Source organism: Limanda limanda, chromosome 11, assembly GCF_963576545.1.
Source record: "Limanda limanda chromosome 11, fLimLim1.1, whole genome shotgun sequence".
NCBI classification, from domain to species: domain Eukaryota; kingdom Metazoa; phylum Chordata; class Actinopteri; order Pleuronectiformes; family Pleuronectidae; genus Limanda; species Limanda limanda.
In genome coordinates this window covers 25,089,445-25,105,814 of record NC_083646.1, presented here as the reverse complement: position 1 = coordinate 25,105,814, position 16,370 = coordinate 25,089,445, and the positions used below count along the sequence as shown (strand labels likewise).

General features: G+C 43.9%; 1 protein-coding gene across 1 annotated transcript in view; it reads right to left on the bottom strand.

The window, feature by feature from the left end:
• LOC133014231 (nuclear factor of activated T-cells, cytoplasmic 1-like) overlaps positions 1–16,370 on the bottom strand; it is a 59,110-nt gene that overhangs the window by 10,945 nt on the left and 31,795 nt on the right. The window contains exon 9 of the mRNA XM_061081419.1: positions 9,575–10,231. Within this exon, the coding sequence (XP_060937402.1) occupies positions 9,575–10,231 (657 nt within the window). The remainder of the gene's footprint in view (positions 1–9,574; positions 10,232–16,370) is intronic.

The window sequence follows — 16,370 nt, the reverse complement described above, 5'->3', positions numbered from 1 at the left end:
TGGTTTTTCAAAATGGCACACAGAGAAAAAAATCTGAGCATATTGAAACAATCATACGGCATTGGGTTGCAGCCGTCTGAGGGAGAATTTGGCCGTGCACCTGTGTATAATACGATTTATAACTGCATTTGTAGTCAGCTTCTTAAATCACCTGTTGACTGTCAGGCGTAATGTGGGATTTCAGAATTGTTTTCTTTTATTTATATACAGAGAAACTATGTTCCCTGTGTCCAAAAAGTCTTAGATCAGTGCAAGCTTTACTGTTCACTATCCATCACAGCTAGATGGCTCAGAGAGGCTCCTTCCTGTTTTTAAGTGTGCCTGTCTGCGTGTGTGTGTTGCCATCCATGAAAAATACACTGGTTTGCTCTCTGTGTCCAGAAAGAGGTTCCCACTTTGGTTCATTGGTTGGTTCAGCTTGGTGTAAGAAGCAACCAGACCTGTAGGGATCCACCTGATGTCCACACTACTGCACTATTTTAAAACCGTTCAAAGTATCAGAACTAAGTAATAGTACCACAAACCTATTATGTAATCGAAGAATTCTGTGATGAAAGCAAGATTTGCACTGATCCATCTCAGAGAGCCTGACAGAGGGATTGCAGAGTCGCACAGAGACACACAGAATAAGGCGCTAAAGGTAACTAAATCTTACAAAACTCCTGCTGTGCACAAGAACATGGCCTCTCCCTTTCAAACATCCCCGCTGAGCTCTCATGATCTGACTAGAGCTCAGAGTGACCCGATCAACACTGTGTCTGCTGATCCCAGAGCCGCCCTAATACTTTAAATCCACATCGCCTGCAGGGATTCAAAGACAGTAAGTAAGAGGAAGTCGCCTCAGGCCACCTTGTGGTCCAGCCTGCAGGCAGGAGAGAGGCCATCTCGGCAAAGTTCCATTTATCTCCTTTCTCAACAGCCTCAATTTGATTTTCAAAGATGGACAAACTTCCATATGTGGAGATTATAAAGTTGTCAAGAAACCCTAGTTGTGTGTGCAGAGTTACTTACATAGAGACATTTTCAGTCACCTGTATATCATCAAACCACATTTCAACCTGCTTCTGTTTGTTTCATTTCATTTAATCGTTGTTGGGGCTCGGGGAGGTAAACCTATATGCCTGAGGAGAAACTGGAGCCTGGTATTGTACTCAGACATGCAGTAAATCTAACTGATTTCATTAAAATGTACGTGACATTTCCATCCAGGCAGAGTGTAGGAGCCAAGCTTTCCAACTCGAACTCGGTGCAGATCTGACATTGCTGATTTACAACATAAGCATAAAGAATTGTCTTGTGTCCTGCTTATGCTTGTTCTCTGCCCCAATAGAATTAGGGCGTAAAAAAAGAGTGAGGGTTCAGTTTCAGAGCAGTAAACCAAAGGTACCACCTTCTAAGATCAACTCTTTGTAATTATGATGGATAAATCCTTTTATGCCTTAAAATGTAATAACTGAGTCATATTGTTTAAATATGTTAATCATTTTCATACTGTGAATATCTATCATCTAAATGCAGGAGTTTTGTTGCAATTAATACAATAAAAAACAACAGTGATTCTAAACAAGATTTTACGTTTTAATGAACTGTTTGAAATAACATAATAAGAAAGGTGGTGTGGGTTTGAGGGATTTCATTTAAATAAAATCTTGGATCCTTTGAAAAGCTAATAATATATAAATATTTGGAGGCTGAGATTTCTCATTACTAAACACAAACAGTTTAAAGCACCATGGCCTTTCTTGGCCGTGAAAGGATTTTTTCCTTTTTTGTTAGCACTTTGTTTTGAGAGGAATTAGGCTCAGCTGAGTGCGATCGAGAGAGTCGGGGGAGCCGTTGAGGTTTATAACTGCGTTGGGTCATATGTCAACAGTAGGACACTTACAGTTCAGTGGTTATGATCATTCCCTCCCCTGAAGGAAACCCATTCACCCACTGCGTGGTAAGTCTCTACAGCCGCTGGTGGGAGAGGAAGAAAATGTGATCTTTAACTTCGGCCTTGTTTATCTTCCTTTGACTTTTAGTGTTTTGCTTTTAACAGCATTAGCTATGAAAGGAGCATGTAGCATGTGTGTGTGTGTGTGTGTGTGTGTGTGTGTGTGCGTGTTATGAACAGGGGCAATTGTAAAAGCTGCCAGGGAAAATCACCAAGATTGCATGCCTCTTTCTTCCACCTCACTTTTTCCCATTTTTCTCTTCGTCTGTCTGTCTTTCTTTGACTCTGTCTCTTTTATTTCTTTGGCTGACCTGCTTCTTCTCATGCTCTCTGAATATTCCTGGATGTGAGGACATGGTGAAAATCTCTAAAGTACATCTTGTGACTTTTGTCCCTTCAGTTTAGCTCCATACAATAACAGATAATGTGCTGAAAAGGAAATGTGTTGAGAAAGCAATGGAGGGTGAGATTATAATCATTTTTGACGGATGGATTATTTTGACAGCTTCAATTTATGTTAAAGTGTCTGTGTTTAAAATGATTTGTCAATGGACTGTGACACTTCAAGGGACACGTGGGTTTGGTTATAAGACTTGTGACAGACTTTTGCAGAGAATATCACTCCCTCAAAGTTTATATCTGCATCTTTACTTCACTCTCTCTTATACTTTCCGTCTTCATGCCACCTCCTCCTCTCCATTTCTCTTCAAGATTATCTCTTTCCCCCTCGTCTTCCTGAGGTATCTGCACATGGAGCAAAAAGAGGCAAAGTCTGCCAAGAGTTGCAAAACCCAACGGCTTTCCCCATCCCTCCCGGCTGGAGCAGACCTCTCTGTTGACATCCGTCGCTACAGGATACTATTTCACTGAGCTAACAAATTTCAGATGGGGAGCTGTTATTAAGTGGTCTGGGACCGAGGCCGACTCCTGTTTACCGATGCCGCAGGTATTTACATCCCCTAAATACCAACCAAAAAACACAGCCTCTGCTACGGGCATCTCAGTGTGGTTATTTAAAATAACCTCAAATGGAGAATCCCATCTTTGAACCACGCTTCAGCTGTCTGTGAAAGTGTCCTTGAGCATGGCCTGATGAGCTTCAGGGGTTCTATCCTGAAACTGATCCAGACCTCGGACGTCCCTGTTGAGAATTCGGTTGTTCTTGTTTGGTGTTTAATGCCTGTGTGGACTCTATGAGTTTTCCATGTGCTCACATTTTCAATGCCAGCAGGAAATATCCAAGATTCAAAGTAAATTTATGCTTTCTGTAACTGTGCAACATTTCTGGGTTATCTCCACAGAGGAGTCGTATTTTATGGTTAATACAGTGGTGGTGTAATGTTTGTGGAAATTGTCGGCTGTTTTTTAAATCACAAACTAACAGACCAGCATCCAATCCTGACCTCTGACATTAACGAAGAGGCTTGCCACAGATATATTTTGCATTATGAACACTGGATGATGAAGACTGACCATTGAAAATTCATCAAAAAAATTGATTATCCTGAAATCAGTTTAAACTGAGGCACCGATAACGGCATCGCAGCCTCGTGGGGGAAGGAGACTCCCTCACAGATCATCCTGTCACTGAAGTCTGTCACACTGACATTTGTCATATTATGATTCAGTAATGAGGGAGTCTGGCGGGAGTCTTGCATGAGGTGGTAACTCGGCGATCAAAGATATACACAGGAAGATCCCAGCCAAGCCACAGGCTATGTCTGAGTCCTGACCCGCTGTGATCTGTGTGGCTCAGTGGCTTTTCAACGCGTGTTTCCTAAACCTCAGAATGTGAGCCACATAAACCGAGCCTCTAAACGGCTGTGTCAGGAGAATCTATAAGAAACACATGACGTATGCTGAACTGAAGGAATATCGCTTTAATAAATGCGTCTGGAGAGGGAAGTGTGTGTTACGACATTTAGTGGTTTTACTCTGCTATATTTTATTGTGTACTTTGTTGAAATCTGTTTTGATGTTCGTCCACTTTTCACCCAGCTTGGCTCAATGAATGAAACAAAGACACGGCCCTTTACAGTAGCAACTCTGCAATAGTGAAAAATATAGTTAAAATTCAAAATCTAAATCTCTTATCTAAATGTGTGTGTGTGGATCAGGTCCCAGACACAAAAGAAACCCAATTTGATCAGATAATTTGGCTGCAAGTTTTCAGCAGACACATTCTTTCTCAATGACGTTGATTTTATGACGGAGCGACTGAAACCAGACCAGATCCTCTGGCTCTGATGCCTGGGATTGGGGTACGCACGCACGCACGCACGCACGCACGCACGCACGCACGCACGCTCGCACGCACGCACGCAGACAGACAGACAGACAGACAGACAGACAGACAGACAGACAGACAGACAGACAGACAGACAGACAGACAGACAGACAGACAGACAGACAGACAGACAGACAGACAGACAGACAGACAGACAGACAGACAGACAGACAGACAGACAGACAGACAGACAGACAGACAGACAGACAGACAGACAGACAGACAGACAGACAGACAGACAGACAGACAGACAGACAGACAGACAGACAGACAGACAGACAGACAGACAGACAGACAGACAGACAGACAGACAGACAGACAGACAGACAGACAGACAGACAGACAGACAGACAGACAGACAGACAGACAGACAGACAGACAGACAGACAGACAGACAGACAGACAGACAGACAGACAGACAGACAGACAGACAGACAGACAGACAGACAGACAGACAGACAGACAGACAGACAGACAGACAGACAGACAGACAGACAGACAGACAGACAGACAGACAGACAGACAGACAGACGCCCCCAGCACATTGTGGTAATGAATGGATCGAATTCTTACAGACTCATCTTGCCGCACCTTTCAAAAATCCGATTGGTTTTAGAAAGAGCTTAAAATCAAAGCACTGATACAATGCCCCTATTATCACTGTCATATGTAACCACTTGGATCCAATTATTTCCTGAACCGCAAGCAATCTTGGACAACAGTTTCTGTAATTGAGTGGGTTTCATAATAAGTGATACCAAGAAAAATCTGATCACAACCAGGCATCTAAAGGCTCTTATGTTCAGCCAATGGGACGGACATAAAAGCGATGTAAGAGGAAACACAGGGCGCTAAGGTAATCCAGAGAACTTCCACTCAACTGCAAAGGTAATCCTCCGCAATGACGAATATGCTGCAGATAGTGTCCTTGTTTCCATTACTGTACTTCCATTGTAACTTCCAAACTTTATATTACAACTAATGTATTTAAGCACACTGTTCTCTGTGACTTTAACTTTCCAACATGTGGGCTGCTACAGGGTGTAAAAATGTTTTTCATCACCAGTTTTGGATAGGCTCTTCTTTTCCAACGTTATATAACTACAACTACTAGTTTGCAAGATCAGGCGATTAGTTTACAGTACGTCTGATATTAATGTCTTAAGTTTGATAAGCCACATGTTCGATTAAACATAACCTCTCCCACAACCAGATCTTCTTATTTACAGCACAGCAAATTCCTTCAGCTCCTTCAGTCAGGTCGGTAATATCTGATAATGGGTAATAAGAGCCGTGGTTGTTCAGTTTGCACATTAAACATAATGGTTTGTGATCCTAATGAGAAGAAATTGAATCAAATGTATTGCTGATCCCAAAAGTGCAGTTGTTGATCCATAGCTAAGGCGGTCTTAGGCCAAACCAAGACAGCAGCCACCTATTAATTTTTTCCTGAGACCATAAAACTTCTCCAGCAAGACCAAACTTTTACTTATACCCCGCTGTGTCAAGGGCTGCCAGGAAACAGCATTCTTAATGTGAGAAGGCAGCATGAACAACAATAGTAAAAAATCCACATCCTCTTTGTAGTCATAAATAATAAAAAAGCCATCACCCTTCTTCTTGTACCTGTCAATATCTCTATACGTCTAGAAGGAGACTGTGTTCTTGGCATTGCACTTAACCACAAGACAGCCTTTCTCTCTGGACCCTATTAGCTGGGGCTTGACCTGCTCACAACAGGCCAGAGGGTCAGAGGTGGAGCATTGTGAAAGCACAGGCTGTCACTGGCCCTGCCAGCTAGAAAAAGAAAAACACATACACACTGTCAAAACATACAGGAGCAGCTCTGCTTTAGTGAGTCCCATTAGACATTTCAACCTCCACTTTAATGATCATCCCCCTACCCAAATCCTCTCTCTGTTATGCACCCCCACACTCCCCCCAATCTCAAAGCCAACCTTGCGGCACACTCCAATGTTAGCGACTCAGCATGTTTTCAGCACAGTGCGGGCGCGCTCTCAATCATCATTAGGGGTTTTGCGGAGACCTAAGGTCTGGGCAACTCGCCAGGATGTGTAAAAGTTTCCATGAGGAAAGCCTGGAGATGCCTTCAGAAGCATCGGATGGTGGACGAAGATCCTCAGGAAGGCTAAAATGTCCTTTTTGTTGCTGGAGGGAGAGAAGGAGGAACGGAGGGCCGACAACAATCCTGTTTCCAGTTTGGGGAAAACAAGCCGGGTTGAGTCTCAAATGCACAAACCTTGAACTGAAGAGGAAACAATCACAACGATGCAATCAGAGCACATATGTCAAACGTCAGAAATCAGCGGAGGCTGCGTTGCGCCCTGTGTTTTTCTTATTTTGGGGGAATAAGGGCCCTCTGTTTCCCAGAGAGGCAGCTGGTAGAAATCTGGCCCTCTGATTAGCACCAGTTCCTTTGCCGTGTGCTGCATTCAGATGTGTTTCATGATATCACCCATCACAGCACCATCTAATGAGACAGGACACACAGCAGCAGCCTTGTGGAGTTGTCTGTGTAAAGTCTAACATCAGAAGTGTATACGCATTTGTGTGTGTTTGTAGATGGACATGTTGTTTGACATGAGTGGGTGTGATGTCATCAGAATTGCTCCTTCAGACATGTGACAAAGCATGACATCATGTTCTTGTGTCTTTTTTGGGAGTTTAATTAGTAACTAACGAGGCAAATGTAAACGCTGCAGACCGTGTTTTTCATAAACTCTATTGTTAGATGCACAGATGTCATCTGACTGGTGTTTTGCTCACTGTGAGATATTGGGCTGTGAGTAAGCAAGAAATGTCTGAAAACGTTGGTTTTATGTGAGTCCCACCATGCGTTGTTTATGACAGTGAGTCAACAAGCAGTGTTGGGTGTTTCTCTTCTTGTGTTGAGGCGCACGATACTTGTTGCTTCAGTTATAGGAGTGAGAAGAGAGACTCGAATCAGGTGAGAGCCAACATGCCACTGAGAGAAAAATGGCTCCCCCAACGTCAACTGGATTTTTGCCATAAAACCTCATTGCACACACCAGAATCATCACCATGATCTCGCATTGTACTTTGTAAGCATCTATCAGAGTAGAGGGAAGAGTTTAGCACATTAAAGTGGAGAGTGTGTATGACACTCAGGGGGGTTTACATCTCGGACTCCTTGCATACTAACCAAGCTCCTTGCGGTACAGTAGCTCACCGTTGATAAGTTGAGTGATTTCTCAGGGGCTGCGTAAAACCTGGGCCTGGCCATAGAGACACATTTCCTCTGGCCTGATGAGAGCCTCAGCGCTCGAGCGTGGGAGGCACTCCGCTCATGGGGAAGATCAAGTGTGCTCCCGCAGACTCCAAATCACCGGCCCCCAATTGCTGGGGAGGAACGTTACTCTACATGGCTTGCGTTAAATCACTGCTGCTGTGGTGAGGTCATCCGCTTGTCTTTCCTCTCTAATGGAGCGCTCAGCTCGCTAACATACGGCGGTAATGCATGTGGACGGGGAGCCGGACTGCCTGTGAGCTGCTTTCCAATCTTGTTTACTTTAGCTTAGGGCTCATTTGATGGGGCTGGAGATAGGGCCGGGCCCAGGAGCAGCAGATGCCTTTGGAGTATGCTGTTACCACCACACACTTATCAGGAGTCCAGGAGCTCACCACAGCAGCTTGTGCAGACGTTAGGTGATGCAAAACGGCAGCACGCTGAGGTTTTTCATTGGGCTGCCTCACTGTCCTCGGCCAATCAATACTCATTCCTGTACGTTCCTAATGCAACTGTAATCACTGACCCAATACAATTGGCCACCGCGCTGGAGGAAGAGCGAGCCTGCTAAAGTGACAGTGGATGGACGAGTGGGGAAGAGAAACAAGGTTACATGATTTCACCTCAGCACTGCTATGATCATTTGCTGTATCTTCATACTGTTGGTGTAAAAGGGCCTCATACCAACCTTATTGCAAAACGTAAAATGAAGCTACACTTTCACTTTATTCAATTGAAAGTGAAATTAAAGCTTCTTCCTGCCAAAATCCATTAAAAACGGAGAACAGAATGTCTATTGAGTTGTGCTGGTTGAAATCTGATTTCCAGAGCATCTTGCGTCACTGGGAACTCAAGAGTAGAAGTATAGAGACACACAGATAAGAAAAGGAAGAGAATTGAAAAAGCTCAAGATTTTAGGTTAAAGTTTTTAGAGCTGACAACAGACAGACACCTTCCCTGCCTGTTGTATTTTGTGTTTATGAGGGGAGGACTAATGGGACTCATCAGTGCTGACAGATATGCTGACAACTGCCTTTCAACTCAATTACAGTTCCACAGCAGAACTCCCCTGGTCCCCTCATGCCTATCACCCCCCCCTACTCCCAGAGCTGTTGAGTGAAGTGTGCACACACTCATACGTGATCACACACACACAGGCACACACTGAACAAAAGGCGCACAGGAAGGCTGATGTTCCTGAGCTCAATGTGGAGTTGTCTACCTCCCCACCTCCACTGGGATGCAGGGGATTTTAACTCTTGAAGCTGGCATAATGCCATTGCTGCGTTCTATGTATATTTATCATAACAACGTGCAGGGCCTCTGCTCACACAGATAACAGGTTGGTGAACTGAGAGACAAAATGTGAGATGGACACAGTCGGCAATAAACTTGACCATATGGGCGCTTGGGTGTGACTGGTTTCATTGCCAGAGGGAGATGAGTGACCCCACCGACTCCCTTGATGACGACAGCCGCATGGTGCCGACTCCGTGGGGAAAACACGGGAAAACAAAGCCTCTGCCTCCTGACTCCCAGCATCCCTCCCAGAAATATGTGGAGGGGGAATCGCTTGGTTCAGGAAACCCCTATCCATTGTTTTGCTTCCTTCATTAGTCGTTGTGTCAACAGTTTGGTTCGCTACGCGTGTGCCACTGTTTTTGTTCTGCTGCACCCCACCTGACCTCAGTGCTCTGATGTTTTGACAGATTGTTTCAAAACCCCATCAAGGCAATTTACTGCTTTGCAGAGAAGCAGCCACTTGGACAACATGAGCTGGGCCGCGCGATAGACCAAAAGCAAATAAATTGCCCGGGTCTAAATTTAAACAAATCTGACGTACATCTGCTGCTAGAGTTTCATCAGGAAATAGTGAGAGGTGCAGCAGGGTGCGGCTATGCGTGAGGGCTCACAGATAAGCAAAAGGTGTTAGTTTAGTGTAATATATAACAGCCATATTGGAATGGACGGTAAGCTAAAGAGAAGAGTTGATCTAGAAAAACAAAATGCTTTTCTTTATTCTAATAAATATCAAAGGGATACTTCCAAATACTGTCTGTGCAACTTGTTTCCGGTAACTTACCATCATCTAAGTACATCTGGTCCAGTTCTTGTGGCTCCCGTTTGACTGTGACGGCCATCGAAGGGGGGCTGGCATCCTCGGGTACCAGGCTGGGTGGGCGCACTCCAGCTTGGGCTGAGCCAGCTGCTGCCTGAGCCTGACTGGGGCTGTAGGTCTGAACGAACGGGCTCTCTGCAGTCCCACCGGGAGTGGAAGGCTGGGACCCCGGGGAGGATGAGGGGCTGCTGTTGGCATAGATATGGTGGTAACCATGGGGTCCTGGGCTGTTGAGGTGGCTGGGGCTGCCCTGGGAGTGGAGCATCCCTAGGCATATGTTGTGGTCTGGTGAGGCTGGGTGGGTAAGTTTAGGGTGGACAGGGGTATCCGGAGTGGGGGACACCAAAGGACCTGGTGGTGTCGCATGAGTGGGGCTGCTGGGGAGGCACTTGCTGTATGCCGCAGGGGATAGGTCATGCAGGGTGGGGCTGGAGCTGGGAGACGACGATGGAATGGTAGAATGGCAAGAAGGGAAGGTACCAACCAGGCAGGCATCGGGTTCTGCTACAGGCATGATGGGAGCGTGCCTGGGCTGGCTGTAGTAGTGCTTTGAATGCATGGGCCGCCCTGCAGTCCCCAGAGAATCATATTCATCAGTGGGTTCTGTCTTTATTATCGGCACTGGGGGGGAAAAAAGTAGAAAGAAAGGTGGAGATATTAAAAAATGTGCTGGGGATCCACGTGGCACAATGAGTGCACGAGCAAGGCTGAGTCAATCAGTGAGCAGGCACAATTGTGACCTCCATAATCCAAACAAACAACCACCAGTGGATATGGGCTCAGAGTCAACTTGGCTGAGTACTCTAACAGAGAAACCCTCATGTCTTCCACCCGCCACCCCTCTTTTACCACACCATGAAAAAAGCAAAAGAATAGGGGGGAAAGAAAAATGGATGAGTCATCAGTGTGGAAAGCCACAGCTGGCTCTAATAATGAATAAGGCCTATTTTCTTTGGACTGTCCTCCAGCTCTGATATCCAATAAAAGAGAACTTTAAAGCACTGCTCTGCTGCTGCTGCTGCTGCTTGTGAAGCCAGGGACCCCTAGGTCCGCCTCGCTCTCTAGAAATAATTGATTCTCCCAGGACCACAAGATAAAGGAAGGAGAGTGAAAAATAGGAGATGATTTGATTTTGATTGGGCGGCCTCAGCTCCTTAAGAGGCCGTAGAGCTGTGCCTGTGGTTACAGGAGCTTTAGGCCTTGGATAATGCAGGAGATGACCCCACGTGATCGTCCTGCCTCCTCTTTTGGATTTCTAGTCCAGCACAGTTTCCTGATTAGTTCTGACTGAGAGGTATCACGCACTCCATGTTCACAGTCAAGAGTAGTTACTGAAATTAAGAGATACTATTCATAAAAAATATTTGTCTTGAAACTAAGTGTGTATTTTTCGTCCGAAGTTCAAAATTTACAACCTCACGTTGACACACCAACTCAGAAGGTTTTCACCTTCATGCAGGTTTTCAGACCAGATTGTATTTGCTCAGTTTTTTTGCATCTGTCAGAGGAGTTCCAGATAGCAGGGGAAAAAACAACAGGCATCAGGCATTTGATTTAAGATATTTCAATGAGATTTTTTTGTTTGTGGTTTGTGCCCTGTGAGTGGCTGATATCATATGGACCTAGTATGTGTGCGTGTGTCTTTGTGTGTGTCCTTATTTTGTACTGCCAGCTGCTGTTTGGGATCAATTAGATCATGGAAATTCGTTTTCCTCTTTTGAATATGTGGTCCCAGTTACTAGCAGCGTATCGAACTTGACCGCCGACAAACTAAAATAGACTTGGAAGCAATGTGGATAATTTGCCGCTCCTTGATCAGAGGATGACATTCTACTTGTTCCAGACGGCTTCTCAGTTTTTTTTTTAAATGCATCAGACCCAGTATGAAATCTTTCTGTGTGATTTATATTATACTAAAAAAAGAATTGCAAAGCCTTTCAGTTTGAAACATTTACAAACTGTAATGTGTGGAGGGGAGGGAAATTGCATTAACAAGCTGGCTGCTGTTAATATATAAGTACAAATACACTGACTGTGCCAGCACAAAGCTAATAGGGTCGTGTTAAGACACCCAGATGTATAGCAAAAGCTTCTGAGTCATAATAGACTCACTGTTTCTATTTCCACACATTGTTAAAATGTGTTAATGGGTGTGGTGTGCTTTTGATGCCAACCGTTGAGAGACTTTGACTAAAGTAGCTCCAAGTGACATTTATACAAGGGAAAACAGATGCCAATATGAATAGGATGTCTGTTTAAGCTGTGTGTTTGCATATGTACACAGCAGAAGCTGAGTGATGGTAAAAGCGAAGGGGGATACGAATTGATGAAGCATTAGTGTGTCGTATGAAAAACAGCCTGTTGTGTTATTATTTTTGTGGGAGCTGGCTTTGAAAAGACGTTAATCGCGCCTGTAGCCTCCAGGGCGCTGAGCCGCCGTGCAGTGACAATGCAGCAGGGAGCACATCTACGTCAGCCCTGTCTGCTCTCAGAGCCCAGAGACCAGGTCTGGTGCCTGGGATTCATCGTAAGGCGAGTCCCATGATGCACGGGCCTCCTCCTTTAAGGCCTAGGGAATAACAAGTGAGTCACATGGTGCATGCTACATCCACAGTTGCTTCCCTCAGCGATTCTCTGTCTCTTCCTTGTCTTCTCTAGTGTGAAACGATAGCACTGTGCCAACACTGGGATGTCAGAGTTGTCATGTGGAAATGTCCTAACCAAGTGTGATTATTTTTCACGATTTAGCTTCATTTCAGGAACAGATTTATTATCTAAGTTGAAGCAAATTTAAAATCAGAATGTTAAATTTCAGTTAAAGTCATGTAAACATCTAAATATTTATAAATATCTAAAGATATCAAAGCCTTGATGTTAAGAAGCTAAGTTTGAACCGAAACGCAAGTTCGTCTGGTCAGTTATGATTTGTATCAAAGAAATCAGCAAACTGTCTGATCTGGGTGATTGTTGCTTTCTCTGGGTACCCTTTTTAATTTAATTTGGGGGAACAGGGTGAAACAGCTGTATCAAAGAAGGGATGGGATGCTCTTGCCATTTGCAGTTCCTTTTTGTAAAACAGTCAGAGAAGAAAGGTGTATTTTTAAAGTAGTAAAAAAAAAGTATCTCTTTACATCGAAGTAACTGGTAAACAAAATTCTCCTCTATGCCCCCTGCCTGTGCATAGGACAGGCAATGATGGGAATCAAAATCATATCACTTCGAACTTCAGCCTTCAAACTTTCAAAATGTTCTTTCCGAGATCCACCCATGTCCTCTGCAGATTCAAACAAAGGTCTCCCTCCAGCTCCATCCATCTGTGCCTCTTCTCTTGACTTTGTATGTGAGCTGAGAAAACAGATTCACCAGGACAGTCTTGACTTCAGCTGGCTTCTATTTCCTCTCAACCTGTGGGTTATGGCCCACAGACAGTGGATGCTCTGCACATGGTTTTCTCTCCAGCTCTGGCAGATCCCTCTCGGTCTGCTCGTATTAAACTGATCAAGCCTGATCTGTGTCTTTTATTGAGCACTTGTTTCCTCCGAAGGGAAAGACATAAGCTGTCATTGACACACAGTAGATGTGTGTCTGGGCCTGTATCAGTGTATTTGATTAGGAGCGGAAAGCAAACAGGGCTTATATAGATTTGTAAATTATCTTCAGAAGGAAACCCTCTCCAGCTGTACCCTTTGGGCAAGTGGGTTCCAGGGACACAACATATCGTGACACTCATTTCTGATGCTCGTTGGCTGGGATATGACACTGCGGTAAAACCAGGACTCATCCTATTGCAGAAATGCTGAACTCATACTGTTCTAATCGCATGAATCTGCACTGACATTTAATATGGAGCAGGTGGTAGTTCATTAACTCAAGGGTACCTGGTGCTCCATGTCCCACTGTGTATGCAATCTGGTCACCCAGCATACTGTGGGCCTTAGTGTAGCATAGGTGATTCTGACAGAGCCTGAAGCTGCCGGCATGAAAGTCTCTTTGTCTATTTTTTGGGGGAAAAAATATGACTGTGCAAATATATAAAAATGTGTGGTTCATTAACTTTTCCTGTATGTGTCACACAGAATGGATTTCTCACTCCCCCCTTCCCAAGCTCAAACCTCAAACCAGTGCAACAGGGGGAGACAGCACCCGTTTGCGTTAAGAATAGAACTTGATATCACGGAGGAATCTCCGAACGGCCTGTAAAAATAAAAGGGGTTCCGAGAAGTTCTTCGCCCGAGCCTTCGGCCAATGCCAACACTTTTTTAGCGTTTTGTTGTTTAATGTGGTTGGTGAAAAACAGTTTTTTATTTGAAGAGCAACACATCACTTCTCTTCTCACGCAAGAATGATTGGAAGGGAGCTTGGAAAAGCTCATTCCGGGAGCCAGACGAGGACACTTGTGTTGTATGTTCATCACATACAGTCACAGAAAAGCACTTAGGCTTGGACCACAAATGCTTCTGATGTTTCTCAACAATAAATTGGCTGAAGACAACTTTGGCTCACATTCAATCAATCTTGAGCCACAGAAAATTGGCTGGAAAACTGTTCTGATTTGTTGTGTATTCACCTTTATTCAATAATATCAAATCCTTAAGTTCTTTTGTTCACTATCACTCCACTGAAGAATTGATCTGTTCATAAAGAAACGTGACCTATGCACTTACTGACATACTGCACTGCAGAGTGCTCGCTCAAATTTATAAATCCCGTTTTAACTTCACAATGCATTATTATGGCAACGTTTCAACAGGTCTGCAGGGCCCCTCCACTCATATCCCTGCAGCTTATCTTTGTCTGTCAGCTAGTACGAGTGAGAGCAGCTATGTTTCCATTACAGCCTGCATCTGATAATAATATGTTATAATTCTGAAGGCAAGGTTGGGAGAAGATAAAGATCTCCTTACATGTCTGAAACAATACATTCCCTATTGAAATAACATGTATGATTTAAACTGAGGGGAACATGCAGCACAAACTTCTATCCTAGTGTATTTTGTTCTACAAACGCAGGCATCAGTGCTCAGCAACAGTGGGGTCAACTGCCTTTGCATTACTGTCAAAGAACAACAAGGTGGTCATGTGACCTGAATGGAAAATAAAGGTGGTTTTCACCAGCATCTGTGTCCAACAGACTGTTTGCTTCATCCTTCCGCTGTTTCAAACAAGTCGGGCTATTTTAAGGGTTGGGTTTGCCTTTTTTATAGACGAGCAGACACCAGAGTGTGAAAGAAATGTTCTCTCTTAACAACGTCAGAGACCACAACTGTGCTTGAAGTGGGACAACGGGCCGGAAGAGTCTTTTCATACGAGTGAGCAAAAAAGTGATGACAGCAGAGTGTGTGTGCGTGTGTTTGTGTGAAAGTGTGTGTGGTTGTCCTCCTCCCCCTGCACCCTCGAGTACCTGTTGTTGGGTTGTTTCTTTGAGTGTTGACACACACACACACACACACACACACACACACACACACACACACACACACACACACACACACACACACACACACACACACTCACACTGAAACCCTCAAAAGCAAACAGCTTTACTATAATTTCCTCATTCATTGTTGCCGTATTGGAGCCATGAAAGTATTACAGTCATCTGCACCACAGAGTGGGTTTACACTGATCATAACCTTTGTACAAAAAGCTTTGTAAATGCTTTTCATTATGTTGCATCAAGACAAGGAAACACTATCAATATTTATACTTCTATCTTGATTTATAATTACAAGCTGTAATAGTTCATTAGACAATGATAAATGCCAGAGGGAGCAGCTCTGCTTGGTGTCACCTCAGTGAGATTCTGCACACAGAGCCGATCTGCCTCAGGTCTTATCCACATGAGGTAACACTACACTGTCTGATTTAAAAACTTCTTTGAAAAAAAAAATGCTGTGTTGTATATTTTAATGTGAATCTTCAAAAGCGTGTTGGATCTCAAAATAGAACTCTGCATCCTGTGATTCATGATCTCTTTTGCTCTAAGACTTGTGAGTTAATTATGCTCCTTTGAAAAGACACTGGCCCTGCTTGTGTGGTCCACACTGTACTTGTGGTTTACTTGGCAGCAAAAGAGAGAACACAACAAGTCATCTTTTAATTAGGCTATGTTTATGCTCAGGGAAATGACTTAAGAGAGACTGATAAGCCTCCACATCTCTTTCTCTGTGGCAGTATAGTATATGAAATTGATATGCTATATATGGCCACAGTTTGTCTTCCCCACACCGGTCCAGTTACCCACAATGCACCCGTTCATCATATAATCAGGCATCTCCTAATAGGGCCTAGCTCCACTTTCTGTCAGAGCTTCATCCAGAATCACTTATCTCCTGTGGCCATGAATACATCTGCTGATAATCTAAATGTCACATCATATTAACAGCTGTGGAGTTAAAACACAATGCATGCTATCCCAGCAGCATAGGACCCATTACAGACTGATCAATGAAAAAAAGAAACCTTTGTTTTGATCTAATGGATTTCACTGGTTATCACGAAGGGTAGGCGGGTAAATGGAATGTTCTAGTTAGGATCCCTAAACCAGCCAGGACAATGTGCAGAGATAGATGGAGACGTTTTTGAGTTGTTTATATCCTGAAGAAAGAAATAAAGTGTTAATAGCTAGAGGTGGGAAGTAACTAAGTATAAGTACTTTATTAAATTAATTTAAAGTAGAGTTAAGTATCTGAACCTAACTTTTTTACCTAATTAATTTCAACAAAAATATCTTATTTCTACTCCTGACATGCACAAAACA